Consider the following 16,556-nt stretch of genomic DNA (forward strand, 5'->3'; position numbering starts at 1 on the left):
CTCTCCTTGCTATTCTTTGGAACTCTGCATTCAGATGCTTATATGTTTCCTTTTCTCCTTTGCTTTTCGCTTCCCTTCTTTTCACAGCTATTTGTAAGGCTTCCTCAGACAGCCATTTTGCTTTTTTGCATTTCTTTTTCTTGGGGATGGTCTTGATCCCTGTCTCCTGTACAATGTCATGAACCTCCATCCACAGTTCATCGGGCACTCTACTCTGTCTATCAGATCTAGTCCCTTAAATCTATTTCTCACTTCCACTGTATAATCATAAGGGATTTGATTTAGGTCATACCTGAATGGTCTAGCGGTTTTCACCACTTTCTTCAATTTCAGTCTGAATTTGGCAATAATATATCTCGAGCACCTATTAAATATGAGCATTATATCTAATCATAAAGCAGAAAGGACACTGGGTGAAATTTAAAAAAAAAATTAAACTAAATACTAACCTTTAAGACAGGGGTCAGAAAACTTTTTCCATAAAGGATCAAGTTGCTGTTGTTGTTTACTCGCTAAGTCAGGTCTGATTCTTTTGCAAACCCATGGACTGTATGTAGCCCCCCCAGACTTCTCTGTCCATGGGATTCCCAGGCGAGAATACTAGAGTGGGTTGCTACTTCCTTCTCCAGGGGATCTTCCAGATTCAGGGATCAAATCCGAGACTCTGCACTGCAGGCAGATTCTTTACCACTGATCCACCTGGGAAGTCCCATACACGTATAAAGATATATACAAAGGATCAAATAGCCATATTCTGTCGTCACAACTACTTAACTATGGCACTATGGCACAAACGCAGTCAATGGATAAATAAAGGAAGATTGCTGTGCTCCAATAAAATTTTACTTAGAGACCCTGATATTAGAATTTCATATAATTTTTACATGTCATGAAATATTATTCTTCTTTTAATGTTTTTCAACCATTAAAAAAATAGAAACACTGTTCATAGTTTGAGGGCCACACAACAAAACAGGTAACAGGGCAAATTTGGTCCTTAGACCATAGCTTGCTGACTCCTGAGAGTTTACAATTTCAAGTATGGGGCAAAAAACACCCCCTTTGTCAAACAAAACCTTTTTCTTTTTTGAAAAGAAAAATCAACAGAAATGTATAGGTTTCTGATCTTTATAGAAAACAGTTTTAGCTTCCTGAATGCTTGCAAGCACAAGAGACATGGCTAAGCACTGACAGTCTCTGCACAAAGTAAGGGGTGGAGGCAAGGCACTGAGAGCTAGAAGCTTGCCACTGACTGGGATGGCCCTCACCACTACAGAGGAGGCAACATCTGTATAGGACTCTGAAGAACGAGTAGGATTTGGATAGAACAAGACTGCAGTAAAAGAGAGAGAGATAAGGACAAAACTTCAGGACCTAGCCATATAAGCCAATGAATAAAAAAAAAAAGAAAGGCAGATCCAGAAAAGAGAGAAAAAACCAGCAGAACCAATTGCCAGTGAAGCCAAGTGAAGAGAACATTTGAAAGAGAAAAGGGCTTAAAATTCTCAATGTGGTTACTGGGAAAAAAATAAAAGGAGGTCAAGGCACGAGACAAATGGGGGCTGTTGGTGACTTTTTTATCCTGCTGTTTCAGTGTAATGATAGAGCTGACAGGTAGGTTTCACGCAATTAAACAGGGAAAAGCCTGAAAGGGATGGTGGTGGGAAGAATAGATTTATAGAGATATACACTATTTTCTTAAATAAAACAAACAAAAAACATTTTAGTGAAAGTCGAATCTTTCACTTTCACTGTCTTATTAGTAGCTGGCTCAATATGAGACATCCTAATCAGGAAGTTGTTTCTTACATTAAATTCTAATACCCTTTGAAATTAAATGGGCCAAATTTTGCGGTAAGATCAAGAATTAATAAAAGTTACATCTATCCTAAATGCTGAACAAAACACAGGAAAGACTTCAACAAATTTTCTTAAAAAAAAAAAAAAACAACACAACTATAACAAATGGTAGTGTCCTATTTCCATTGTGTTTCCTTGCTTTTTTTTAGCTTAAAAAATTCTGTATGTCGATGAAGTTTCAGTCTTACAGAAAGTTACAAAAACTGTAAAAAGAATTCCTGGATACCTTTTATCCTTTTTTTAAAAAAATAATAATAATAACAACTTCAATCAAAGCATTCTTCTGTTGATTTCCTGGTTTTTGTCCTTTGTAATGTGGATACTGCCAACGAATTCTGGACATTCAATTTAAAAAGTGCTGGGGTCTAAGTAGTTTAGTTAATGTTGTCCCTGATTCAGTCACAAGTTGTAGGAAAGAAAAGTGCAATATAAGCTCACTCAACAAAACTGGAATTCACTTGGCTTCTTTAATCTGTAGGTTGATGTCTTTCATCAGCTTTGGTCCATTCTCTCTCTCCTCTCCTTCTGGGATTCAAATTAAATGTGTGTTAGGGCATCTCATTCTCTCCTATATGCCTCTTTTTCTCTTATCTGTAATTTTTACTTTTCCTCTCTGCAAATGTAACATGCTGGATCATACTTTCTGATATAATTTCTAGGTCATTATTTCCCTCTGCAGCCGTATCTAATTTGCTGCCAAATCCATCCACTGAGCTCTTACGTTCACTTACACAGTTTCATAGTTCCAGTATCATAGTTCTAGTATTTCTACTTGGTTCTTTTCCAAAACTGCTACATCACTTTTTCTTTGCAATAGTTTCCAACTACCTGATTAGAAACAAGTTATTTTTAGCCAAAGTCTGATGATAATTTCAGTATTTCATGTCTATGAGTTCTGGATGTCTGCTTGCACATGGTGGATAATTTCCTCATATGCCTAGTTATTTGTGTGTTGGCCATTTGGGGGGCAAAAATTCTTTGGAAGAATATTTTTAGGCAGAGAGTGATGAGACTTTTTGCAAGAGAGTTTTTTTTTTTTTTTTTTTCCTTTACTATTGCCAAGTCCCTGGAAATACTACCAGTCCTGGGGCTCTTTCATCCAACTTCAAGACTCCAAGGTCTATTTTCTCCCCTTAAGAATCCTAACAGTTAATTTTTGCACTGTTTGAAGATCCTCTTCATCAGATTTTTTCCGTCATATTTTCTGTCTCTCTCTACATTGTCAGACATTTCCCTGACATTATTTTCTAAACCTTAATTGAATATATACATATGTGGGTATATATGTTATCTCTATGAACTCTTTTCTGACAGAAACCTTTTCTGCAGCATCTCATTTTTATTTTCCAAGTGAAATTCTTCAGAAAGTTGTACACTTGTTCCTCTAACAAGCTGCCTATTTTACATGATTGTCAAGAACAATGTGATTGCTTTCAATGAATGGATAAAATCTACTACAAAATATTAGTGTGTCCAAGCACAGTGAATTTAGTAAGTGTCCATGGTGTATAAGCATGAACAGCTCTAACAGAAAGTGGCATCTGCTTAGTGATTCTACTTAAATAAAATTAAAATTTCAAGTCACAGAAATATCAGATAGCAAAAATGACACCACAGCTGTGGTGGTAATGAGAGATAGCAACTTCTTTCTACATTCAATCTGCTGTTATTAATACTGATGTAATAGTGCAATGAAACATTTAGTGATAGATTTTCAAGGACAGGCTTTCTGAAAAAGGTAAGTTTGAGGAAAAAGTTCTAAAGACGAACCACAAGACTAAGAAGTAATTTTCAAGAACAGTATGTAATATGGCTTAGTATTGAACTGAATAATAAAAAACACAATATTTTCTTCCTCAGAAATAATATACTTTCTAAATGCTTGTCTTCCTTTGTATATTTTCTGATATAATTTCTTTTAATATATTCTTAAAAAAATCATGACTGAGTTCTCAATCTAATTTCTCTTCCTTTGAAAGAATAAAAATAAATTCCTTTTTTTCAATATGCTTCTAGTACTCCAAAACAAAGTAATCATTGAAAGCAAACCTCTTTACTAACAGTGTTTAGGAACTTAATTGTGCCTTTGTTACCTTAAGACAAACAGACCACAGAGTTGGCCAGCAACGGGCATGTGAGGCACATTCTGTTTTTTGACCTTGGTAGTAGTTATACTGTTCACTTTATGATTATTCGTTTAAAAGTACATATATGTTTGTGCACTTTTACCAAGAGAATAAATAGCATGCATTTTTAAACATCTTCCTTATAGAAACTTCCCTAAGTAAAAAAACTAAACAAAGCTCTCATTTAAATGTATTCATTCTACTGTCCTCTTAAATACTTTAAGAGCCAGAGATGGAAAAAGAGCAAAACTGAATGAAATACTTGAGTCACTCTTATTTACATCTTTCAAGAAAACTCTCAATGTAGCTAGCTAGATTTAAAACATTCTCAGGTAAAGTACTATTAAATATTAATATAGTAAAATACTGCCAATTCCCTCTTTCTCTAAATTTAAATATTCTTATATATAAAATGGAAATACATGTGCTTTTTACTTGGTTTATATGCTCTAGGATTTTTAAGTATCTAAAGAAATGGCACTTTTGTCCTTTGCTTTTAGACCTACAGTACATTCTGCTGCTGCTGCTGCTGCTGTTAAGGCACTTCAGTCGTGTCCAACTCTGTGTGACCCCATAGATGGCAGCCCACCAGGTTCCTCTGTCCCTGGGATTCTCCAGGCAAGAACACTGGAGTGGGTTACCATTTCTTTCTCCAATGCATGCATGCGTGCTAAGTCGCTTCCATCGTGTCCAACTCTGTGCGATCCCATGGACAGCAGCCCACCAGGCTTCTCTGTCCACAAGACTCTCCAGGCAAGAATACTGGAGTGGGTGGCCATTTCCTTCTCCAGCACTTTCTGTTCCTTCCCAAATATATTACTGTGTCTTTATTTGTACTGTGGAGAGTACAAGCTAGGGCTCTAATGTCTCCTCTTCACCTTGCATTTAGAAGCTATGCTTTTAAACAGTTACTACTGCACCCCTATTCAATCTGCTGAAAGCATAGTCTTGGAATACTGATTCAACTGCATAAGGGCATTTAATGGGTCCCCCAAACAAGACTGCCACTAAGACCACTTCTCCCTCCAGAAGCTGGCAGTCAATGACCATCCTACTTCTAGCTAGTGAGGGAGCAGTTATTTCCTGGCAGAATGTTTTTAGGTCAGCACGATTTCTCCATTTACAAGCTTATCAGTGTGTTACAGATAACCAAATCACATCTTTGCTCCTATCTCTTAGATGAGAAATGGAAACTCTGACAGGACACTATCCTATTAATGAGGCCAAGGTCGTCTTCACTCGCATGTACATCTTCCTTTCAGAGCCATCTGTCAGTCTTCCATAAAAAACTACCATTACTAAATACATTGTTTTTCTTGTTTGAAAAACACAAGGGAATGATTCTCTAGTTGTCAGTTCTTTCAAAGTCCTTCTTAGAATAGTAAAATTCTTATTTTGACTAGGAATAATCAGATACTAGTCTATAATAGCTGCAAGAATTCTCAAAAGAGCTATACAAAAGAAAAACATAGCTTCTACCTCCAAAAGTCATTGGAGATCTTTTTTTTTTTCTTTCTTATTAAGGCATCCAGAACACATATTGCACTGAGTCAAAAGGACCAATTCTCTTCATGGAGTAGAATAGCAATTGGCTGTTACTCATTAAATTCTTACAGCAATGAGCAATGACTCGCATTCTCGTTTTGTTTCTCTTTGAATAGCAGATGAAGTTGATTTTTTTCCAAGGCTGCTTCCCATCACCAGCATTCCTGATCCTTGACCTGTGTAGCTGTTAATATGCTGCACACATATACTTGGGCTCCTTAACAACCAATGCTGTTAACCTTTCTGTTTACTCCAAGTCAGTTCCTATCTTGTTAGTGAAAGTGATTTTTTTTTCCCTTTCTGAACATAATAATTTTATCTGGTACAAAAACTACATATATAATCCATCGGTTTTTTAAATCTCGATTGTTTTTTTTTGCAAGGGATTCAGGGGCCATGGGTTTTCATATTCTAATTGAGAAAGACTTGTAATTCCAAAAAAGTGCACTGCTACAGCTACTTTATAAATATAGCTATTGCCTCTTATATGTCTGGGGAGCAGTGTTGGATGCTACATTTTATCTTTATTCTCAAAGAAAAGTTAATTCCTTTGATTAAATATAAATGAAAGATTATATTTTCTGGAACTAATGATTAAAAAGTAACGTGTTGTATATTCTATCAAAAGATATTTTGTTACAACTACCTGTGTTCAAAGGACCTGTGTTCAAAGGTACTTCTCTTCCTCCATCTCATAATCTGCTACCATCATTTTATACTGTAATTACCTATTAATCTGCTATATCTCTCAGAGATAGGAAGCTCCTGGAAGGTAGGGACTGTATCATGACTGTTTTATCTGCAGAGCACATGGTCTGACAGATAGCACACAGTCAATAGTTCTGTTGGTCTTAGTATTACATTCACCTCAAAAGCCTAATTGTTAATTAGCCAGTTTTAGACTAACTGGCATACCCACTGCCCCAACATTTATGTCGTCAGATATTATCACATTTCAAACAGAGAGGCCCAATTTCAAGTATCTACTGATCTCTGCCTAAACACTGAGCATCTTTATAAAGAAGGTAGAAAAGCTAATTTGTGAGTTTTAAATATTTTTTTCTGATTTAAACTCTGCTACTATCTAGCAGCAACCTTTGGCAAGTCACTTTAACCATATTGGATCTTGCACCCTTAGAGAGTAAAATGAGGAACTGGATTAAATAGTTTGCAAGAACCTCATTGGGCCCAGTTGTAAAATCCCAATTAGGCATTACACAGTAAGGGTACAACTATTACAGCAAGCTTTGTCAACACTAGAGGGAGCTATGTCCATGTTATCATTGGGGTGGGTTAGAAAGATTCCCAAGTCAAGCATCTTTAAATGGTAAACTGACTTTCCAGAATGAGAGAAGTTAAATACCAAACAAGAGACCCATACTGTTCATACAGTCACTTCTCAGGCTACCTGTGATTACCTTCTTACAGATGTTAAAGTACCTCACCCTCAACTTGCATCAATATACCTTTTGGGCTTAATTGTAATTTCAAAGGAACTAAGTTAGCTTGAGTCATTCCAACAGATGTCTTTCCCCATTCCTCTAGCTTCTTTATCAAATTAACAGCAACAAAAAAAGCAAAATAATGAATGCTATTATTTTAAAAGCCTCAGGAAATGAGCTAGAGGAGGAAAGAGATTCATATCACAATAAAGCTGTGGCCTGGGAAAAAAGTTAACTGCAACTGAATTCATTAGCAAATTGCCACTCAAACTGAAGCTACCAGAGCTACTTTGAAAATAAAACTATTCAAAGAGAGGAAAGGTAAGGAAAAGAAGGAATCAACAAAGCTCTGTAATGTGGAAGCTGGAATGCCTGCCTTAAGAGAATGCTGCCATTGCTCTGCTAGGCTCTGCAATAAGAAGCTTGCAGCTGCTGAAGAGTGATGTCATTAATTAGAGGCAATGGGGTCACATTAGGCATTAGGCAAGAAATCTGTCAAGTGACAAGATAAAGGAATGGAGGAAAAAGAAAAAACATTTCTAAAGCTAGAGCTTGCTCTGAAGTTTTACTATTTACATCTTCTCCCTCCCAGCTCCAAAAAACACCCATGGCCTTGAAAATACATGACCCAAACCATTATAGAACAAGTAAAATGAAGAATCAAAAACCTTTCCTTTGATATCAACTTATGTTTCCCTTTTCCCAGAGGCACAATGGCATGTTAACCTGACAGAGAGGGCTTAAAACTGTGGATGTTACAGAATGTGGTCTGTGGGAGAAAGATAATGGAATCCTGAAGAACTCTTTTCATTTAAATTTCTTAGGTTAATTTAACACTCAGAAGCAAATCCTCAACAGTCAGAAATGGACCACCTACTTTTTAGCACATGGGCTGTTCCTGAGTAAAAATAGATTACACAGGAGCTTTGGAGAGTGATTCTGTGGGTGAAGAGAAAAATCTACTAGAACAAGACAGTTCTTCACTTAAAAAATGCACACTCAGTCCTTCAAGGGTAAAATACAGAGTAAGACTCACAAGGTTAAAAGCAACTTATTCCTATGGATCCAAATAGTATAGTTGTTTCTTAAATCATCAACTTTAAGTACTCTGAGAGACACCAACAGCCTTAACAAGTCAAAAAGATTTCTCTTTTAGGACAATGACAAAAATTTAACAGTCCTTTCAGTCAATAATCCTCATGGGAAGTATAAGAAAAATACACTCTACTGTTAAAAGGAAAACTTATTGTCCTCCCTTATTTTAGGACACATGCCAAAGGATTTCCAATTCACTCAGATTTGTACTAACCTTTAAAATGTTTCGGCCATCGAATGATTCTCTTTCCTTGAAGATATATTTGCCATCCGCTGTGTAGAGATTGTACCTGCCTTCAGCTGTAAATATTCCAAAGACAGTGTTAGAACAGAAGTTTGGGTTATTGAGCTGTCTGTTTTCTCTTGGATTTCTACAGGGACAACTAGCAAGATCTTCATGTACTACTTAGAAAGTAACAGAGTGAAAAAGTGAAAGTCGCTGAGTGTCTGGCTCTTTGCAAGTCCATGGTCTATACAGATGGAATTCTCCAGGCCAAAATACTGGAGTGGGTAGCCTTTCCCTTCTCCAGGGGATCTTCCCAACCCAGAGATCAAACCCAGATCTCCCACATTGCAAGAAGATTCTTTACCAGCTGAGCCACAAGTGAAGTGAAGTGAAAGTCGCTCAGTTGTGTCCAACTCTTTGCGACCCCATGGACTGTCCATGGAATTTTCCAGGCCAGAATACTGGAGTGGGTAGCCTTTCCCTTCTCCAGGGTATCTTCCCAACCCAGTGATCAAACCCCAATCTCTCTCATTGCAGGTGGATTCTTTACCAGCTGAGCCACAAGGGAAGCCCAAAAATACTGGAGTGGGTAGCCTATCCCATCTCCGGGGATCTTCCCAACCCAGGAATAGAACCGGGGTCTCCTGCATTGCAGGTGGATTCTTTACCAACTGAGCTATGAGGGAAGCCTGGAAAGTAACATAACAAGGAGGGAAAACATCAGATTATTATAGTCAAGAGACTAGTCTCAGCTCTGTCATCAACTCATTCGGTATATATTTATTCATTCAACATTGTCCAAGTACTCACTGTACATAAACTATATAACAAACCATATTCTTAGGCAAATTATGTCTCTTCAGTTCCTCATTTACAAAGTTAGAAGTTAAGAGTGGGTGATTTCCAAAGATTCCCTGCAGTCTAAAACCCAAGATTCCCTATAAGCTGTACACATTTTTAAATACATAAAAATACATAAAAGTTCATCTATTAACTAGTAAAAAATGCTGATAATCATGGTTTGGGTTGATTTAAGGACTCCCCTGAAATGAGAAAAACCTCTCCAGTTGCAATCAAAGGTATCCCTACATTCTACACAGAAATCCGCAAATCTATGACCTTAGCCTCAAAGCTGTGCTCTAAAACTCCTTGTATTAATTTAGCTTGCTTATCCCAAAAGATGTCCTTCAAATACAGCAGGAAAAAAATGGATATCAAAGAAAAGGATAACTATTATGAAAAAGCAAAACAATGTATTCAATAGCCTTTTCAAAAGAAAATACAAGATAGAGAAGTAGCCAGGGTATATAAAGTTCAAAACATCTTCAATAATTATTTAACTCTCAGAATATTTCCTGAAATACCAACTCTTTCTTGCCCACCAACAGACACTTAAAAGTATCTGTATTTCTACTTGAGTATACTCTTTTATTGTATGTAACTATGGAGATTGCCACATCAGAACTGATGAAATATATTCAAAGAGCTAATCCCAGGAAAATAATATATTTTAGAAAGTCCACTGGAATTATACCTAGGTAACTATAGGACTACTTCTCTAATGAGAACTATTCCCTTATAAAGAGCCCAGTCCCATGTATATTTCACAACTTAAAAACAGGTCCCCTGTTAAAAGAAAATGTGACACTTTACAAAGCAAAATTCATACCAGGTAAATGTCAATTTAAAAAAGCAGTAATGAAATCTGAAAATTGAAATGTTTACTAACAGGTTCAAAATCTATAAGTAAATAGCATTAGCCATGAGGGGAATGTAGATCAAAACCCCAATGAAATACCACTTCACACTCAAGATGATGGCAATAACAAAAAAGACAGATAATAAGTGCAGGTAAAGATGTAGAGAAATTGAAGCCCTCATGTACTGCATCCCTCCTTATTCATGGTTCTTCTTTCCACCTTTTCAGTTACCCATGGTCAACTAAGGTCGGAAAACATTAAATGGAAAATTCCAGAAATAAACAATTTCGAAGTTTTTAATCATGCACCATTCTGAGCAGTGTGATCCATCCCACCCAGGAAGTATCATCACTTTGTCCAACATACCCCCCTCTCTCAGTTATAATGACTGCCAAGGTATTGCACTGCTGGTGTCAAGTCACCCTTATTTTATTTAATCATGGCCTCAAAAAGCAAAAATAGTGATGCTAGCAATTTGGATATGCCAAAGAGAAGACATAAAGTGCTTTCTTTAAGTGAAATGGTGAAAGTTCGTGACTTAATAAGGAAAGAAAAAAATCTTAGCCAAAGTTTGCTAAGATCTACAGTAAGAACAAATCTATCAGTGAAACTGGGATGAAGGAAAAAAAAAATTCATAACTAGTTTTGCTGTCACACCTCAAACTGCAAAAGTTATCGGTGCATGGTAAGTACTTAGTGAAAATGAAAAAGGCATTAAATTTGTACAAGAAGAAACTTTGAGAGAGATAGATAACATTCACATAATTTTTATTATAGTATAGGGTTGCAAAGAGTCGGACACGACTGAGCGACTGAACTGAACTGATATTGTTTAATTCTTCTATTTTACTATTAGCTGTTAATCTCTTACTGCACCTAATTTATGAATTGAACTTTATCATAGGTACTCATGCATAGGAAAAATATAGGATGTCTGGTACATAATTTCAGGTATCCACTGGGGACCTTGGAATGTATCTCTTGCAGATAAGATGGCGGCAGGGGGAAGGCGCTACTGTACTGCTTGTGGGAGTATAAAATGGTACAGCCACTGTGGAAAACAGTCTGGCAGTTACTCAAAAAGTTACAACTTTGCGTTAATCATGACTCTGCAATTTCACTCTTAAGTATTTACTTAATAGAAATGAGAACATAAAAATACATACATAAATGTGTACAGCAGCATTATTCACAATAGCCCAAAAGTGGAAACAATACAAATGTCCATCAACTGCTGAATGGATAAATAAAATGTGGTATGTCCGTACAATGGGTTATGACTTGGTAATAAAAAGGAATGACACTGTATCATGGATGAACCTTATAAACATTATGCTAAGTGAAAGAAGCCAGTCACAGAAGATCACATATTGCATGACTCTATCAAGATTTATGTGAAAACATCCAGAAAAGGCAAATTCATTGTACAGAAAGTAGACTAGTAGTGCCAAAGACTGAACGGTAAGGGGAAAACGAGGAGTCACTGCCAGTAACTACAAACTTGCTTTCTGGGGTGATGAAAATGTTTCAAAATGCAGTGCGGCAAAGGCTGCATAACTCACTATACTAAAAACTACTGAATTATATACTTTAAATGGATAAACTATATACTATATGAATTATATCTCAATAAAGCTTGTTACATTTAAAATATCTGTCAATAGGAAAGGATAACTAGACTGTCAACAGACTATTTTACTATATGACGCTCTGGTGCCAACTGAATATACATCTGGATCCACACAATTTATAAGAAACAGATTCCTATATAATTTAACTCTTTCATGTTAAGAGGTTAGGTAATAATGGGGCATGAAATAGTTGTAAGAGCTCTGAACTAAGATTTAAAGACAACAATTTATTTTTAAAAAGTCTTAAAATACAATCTAGCATCAAAAAAACAGTAACCCTAGAACTAAGAACTGGATAGCTACGTCTCTCTCAGTCCTACAGCGGCTCTAATCAAACCAAACCAGCTTACAGTTGAGATCTCTGGTATGTATCTGAGAGAAATTAAAAGATGTATTTTGGCAAAAAGGGATAGAAAAACTGTCCTAAACTATAAATCTTAGATAGTTCATGGTTTCTAATGGAGTCCTAATGAAGTTCTCTTCCAATGAAGACTTTCTAAAACCAAGGTCAGTCCTAACAAAGGTAATGAAACCTAAATATGGGGGTTTGGTGGTGGTATATTTTGAACAACAGGCTTTAAAGAAGAAGCTGCACATAACTTGAATTTGTAGCTCCTGTTCAAATAGATGCTGAATGTGCCAGACACTTTTCACTTGGCAGGTCAGGATGGGAAAAAAGATAATCCTTTTTAAAATGCAGATTATTATCCCAAGTAAAGGGTTAAAACAAGGCATTTTTATATGAAGGCTTTTAGATTTAGAAGGGGAAAAAAAACATTAACACAAAGTTTCTCAACCTTGGTGCTACTGACATTCAGGGCTGAAAAATTCTTCATTATGAGGGGCTTGTCCTGGGCACTGGAAAGGGATAAGCAGCATCCCTAACCCTCTATGCATTAGACGCCAGTAGCAGCCCACTCCCATTTCCCTAAATGGGACAACCAAAGTGTCTCCAGAGAATCCAAATGTCCTCTGGGAGGACAAAACTGCCCCTAGTTGAGAATCACTGCTCTAACACTTACTTTTATTAGTTAATCTTCTCTTGTTTCTGGAAAAAAGAAAATAAGCTGCCATGCCAGGAGCCAGCATGAGGAATTCCACCTGTGACAAGGTCATGCGGCAAGAGCTCTGATGGCAAGGCTAATCAGACCTCAGGTTTTCCCGCTGGAATTTCCTGAGCATCCACCCCCTCAAAAAATAAGAATCTGCCTGCTTTTCCACTCTTCTGACATTCTCTGGAAAAAGTCAATTCAGGGCTTTAGTCTTCTGCATTTGAAAGAGTGTTTCAATCCAAAAACTCCTCTGATGGCTTTCTAGCCTGCCTGCAGGACTCGTACAGCTGCGCGTGTGATTGTTTGAGGCCTCCTGACCGCAGGAGGCACAGGAAGCTTAAAACATCCTAGGAATGTAGGGGCTTCCTGGGAGTCAAAATCTTTAGAATAGGACTGATTAAAAGTTTCATTTGTTGAGCCAATACTTGCTGCCAAATTTTCATATCCTTTATTTTTAGATAGAGTTGGTATATAGAAAAACAAGTAGTAGATCTGGTATTAGCAACATTAGATCTTTGAGTTAAGTACCTTCTTTGTTATAACCCACTGTGCCTTTTGTTCTATAGAGATGTAACTTTAGCGCTTTAAGGAGATGCAGATTAAAGAAAAGCACTTAGGGGAAACAAAATTAACATTCATTAAGGAAAAGAGCCAAAAAGTGTTAACAAGCCTCTTGGCCAAAAGATAATGTAAATCACCTGAGACCTTTTGTATACAAACAGATATACAGAAAGAGGCTGCTAACGCTACATAATTTTGTATTACCCATTGATCTCTATGTATAATCTAAAGTATAAAAGGCCTTGAAGGACAATAGAAGGAGAGCCAGTCGCTGGACTGGTCTCCCCCGTGTCTCCTCTTTACTCTAATTTCAAGCTGATCCCTTGGAACGTGGAGGCTCACTATGTCTACTTACTTGTCCCGGCTTTTAAGATCTGTGAGAGAGAGAGCCCAAGGCGGGGCACTCTCCGATATTCAAATGGGCGCCGGCGGCCTAACATAGATGGTGCAAGCTCCTTGTCTGGAACTTTATTGGTTTTCCACGTAACCCAAGTTAATCAGCCTCTTCTCTCCACTTAATCTTCCTACTACACTATTGTTTCTCAACCTAATCTTATATTAATAAACAAGTCTTTCCACGCCAACGCCGTCCACCCTTCAAATTCCCTGGATCCACCGGGGCTGGACCCTGGCACTGCCATGCATTCCTTAGGACATAGTTACACTAAAACAATTATTCGCTGTCCACCTAAAATTTACTTAGGAATCCTGCATTTTTATTTGCTACTTCTAGCAACCTTATGTGCAAGAAGAGTATAAGATTTGAGAAGCTATATAGTCCCATGCATGATATGTCCCTGCCCTCTTCCACTGTACTCATCAAAACAAGATAATAGATATAAAAAAGATATGTCAGAGATCCTTTGATAGCCCATTCTCTTCAAACCCCAGGGATATCATTAGACCTTACTGGTCACAAACTGTACTGTGGTTCTTTGGAGCACTTACCATTGGGGTCTTTCCTGAACAGAGTATTCATGACTGTAGCATGGAGTTTCACACTATTCCACTCTTTCACTATTAGTCCAGACGCCTGAAAACGTTCCAGCACTCGATCAACCAATTCCTGCAGCCTGCGGAAATTGAAGAAAAAAGCACAGAAACCTTAGTAAACTCCTGAACCCTGATTACAAATTCAACATTTACAGAGCATCTGCTCTGACCCAATTACTGCACAAGGCCCTCAAAAGAGAGGCTGCAGCCCCTACCATCATGAAATGCACAGCTTTGTGTGGGTAACAGGCCTGCAAACAACCGTAGAACATCATGGTGAATGTTAAGAGAGTGACCAACTGTATTTGGAGGGACCAGGTTTTCACAGGAGGCTTAAGCATGGTCTTGAAGGAACATGGAAGTTTATCATCTTGGAAATCTGGTGCAAGCGGCCAGGTTCAACAGAGAGCTGCCTGAAAGAGCTTTAGAGGTCAATCCAGTCACAGAACCAAAAGCTACCATGACTGAAGCTACCATGACTGATGTATTTCTGCCAGGACCAAGTGAGGTCTGCCACAACTCGAATAAGACATTTGCTCACTGGGAAGGAACATGCACCGTGAAGATACTGGCAGCCCTGGCCACTACCTCAAAGGGGCAGAAGTGTGGTACCAATGAAGACGACTGCAGGAAAATCCACAGGCACCATGACTGATGCTCCAAAGGGACTCCAGCTGGCTCTCAGCACTGGGGCTCTGTCGTGGATGAGTTCTGTCTTGATGATGGCTGTTCATTCCAATACCTCCACCAGAAACGATTTTTGCACAAGAAGTTTTCCCTTTGTTCAGGTGTTCTGATCAGCAGCTTAAAGGACTCCCTTTAACACTTCTTATAAGGCTGGTCTAGTGGTGATGAACTCCTTCATTTTTTGTTTATCTGAAAAACTCTTTATCTCCCCTTCAGTTCTGAAGAACTTTGCCAGTTGCGCCACTGAGAAGGGGTCACTATTCCAGCAAGGGCGTGGTGGAGCAGATCTTGGTTGGAGTATTCAGAAAACAGCCACCTTATGTGACCACCCACTTGTCTGATGGTGAAGTTCAGCCTGTGGTTTTCACATATTGTGCCCGAACGTCCACCCTGGGCCTGGTGAGGTTCTCTCTGAACACAGGTGTTGACGGGGGGGTCTGCATCAAGTGACAGAATGGCACACCTGGCCATGAGCACAGAGAGCAGTGTGTTCCTTTCCACTTTTCCCTTGGGGTTTTTTTTTTTTTTGAGATTTGTACTGCACTCTAACTTTCCTGGCTCAAAATCTTTCATTCATCACCAGTGTACTAATGAACAACAGATTTCACTTTTTTTAGCTTTTACATGTTAGGTGTACATACTAGTAATGCTCTTTGTATCACACACCACCTCTTTTCCCAGATGCAAGTGGCCCTGAGACATCTGGAGGGTTTGTGAATCTTCCACTGTTTCCTGGGCCACGTGTGTGTGCTCACTCATGTCCAATTCTTTGCGACCCCATGGACTGTAGGCCACCAGGCTCCTCTGTCCCCATGGACTGCAGGCCACCAGGCCACCTTGCTCCTCAGGCAAGAATACTAGAGTGGGTTGCCATTTCCTACTCTAGGGGATCTTCCAGACCCAAAGATTGAACCTGAGTCTCTTGCGTCTCCTACACTGGTAGGTGGATTATCTACCACTGTGCCACCTGGGATGCACATGGCCTGTGGTAAAACACTGTGGCCCAGTGAGTGGCTTCTCTCTGAGGAGGCTTGATGGGTCTGTTTTATGTGAGATGTGGGTCAAGCTCACCTTGCATGGCCCATTTGTGGGAGTTTTCCTGAGGACATGGGGCAGAATCTCTGGTTGCAACAGCTGAGTTGCCCAATGCCTATATCCACAAGTTCAGCAGCCTCTGGTACCCCTATTTCTCAGTTACAGAACGTGGGCAAAACAACCATTTTCTGCTTGCTGAAGCAAGAGGGGGTTATCCTCCCGTAGAGATTAACTCAGAAGCACAAAGAATTCTTTTCCCTTTCACGTTTTTCAGGCTCCAAAGTTCCAAATTAATATTTTTATAATTCTAACTTCTTTATCTTGTTTTTATTAAATGTCATCTACTAACCAAAAATATTTAAACATGAGTAAGCCACCTGATACAAAGAGCTGACTCATTAGAAAAGACCCTGATGCTGGGAAAGATTGAAGGCAGGGGGAGAAGGGGATGACAGAGGATGAGATGGCTGAATGGCATCACCGACTCAATGGACACAAGTTTGAGCAAGCTCCGGGAGATGCTGAAGGACAGGGAAGCCTGGCGTGCTGCCGTCCATGGAGTCTTAAAGGGTCAGATATGACTGAACAACTGAACAACAACAA

General features: G+C 38.5%; 1 protein-coding gene across 11 annotated transcripts in view; it reads right to left on the minus strand.

The window, feature by feature from the left end:
- ASCC1 (activating signal cointegrator 1 complex subunit 1) overlaps positions 1-16,556 on the minus strand; it is a 116,397-nt gene that overhangs the window by 20,425 nt on the left and 79,416 nt on the right. For 8 of the 11 annotated variants that reach the window (XM_004021448.5, XM_042240936.2, XM_012105249.4 and 5 more), the window contains 2 exons: positions 14,187-14,311; positions 8,283-8,368 (listed from right to left, as the gene is read on the minus strand). In XM_004021448.5, the coding sequence (XP_004021497.2) occupies positions 8,283-8,368; positions 14,187-14,311 (211 nt within the window). The remainder of the gene's footprint in view (positions 1-8,282; positions 8,369-14,186; positions 14,312-16,556) is intronic. The other 3 variants (XR_009598530.1, XM_060406603.1, XM_060406602.1) reach the window with 1 other exon arrangement.

This window comes from Ovis aries, chromosome 25 (assembly GCF_016772045.2).
Source record: "Ovis aries strain OAR_USU_Benz2616 breed Rambouillet chromosome 25, ARS-UI_Ramb_v3.0, whole genome shotgun sequence".
Lineage (NCBI taxonomy): Eukaryota > Metazoa > Chordata > Mammalia > Artiodactyla > Bovidae > Ovis > Ovis aries.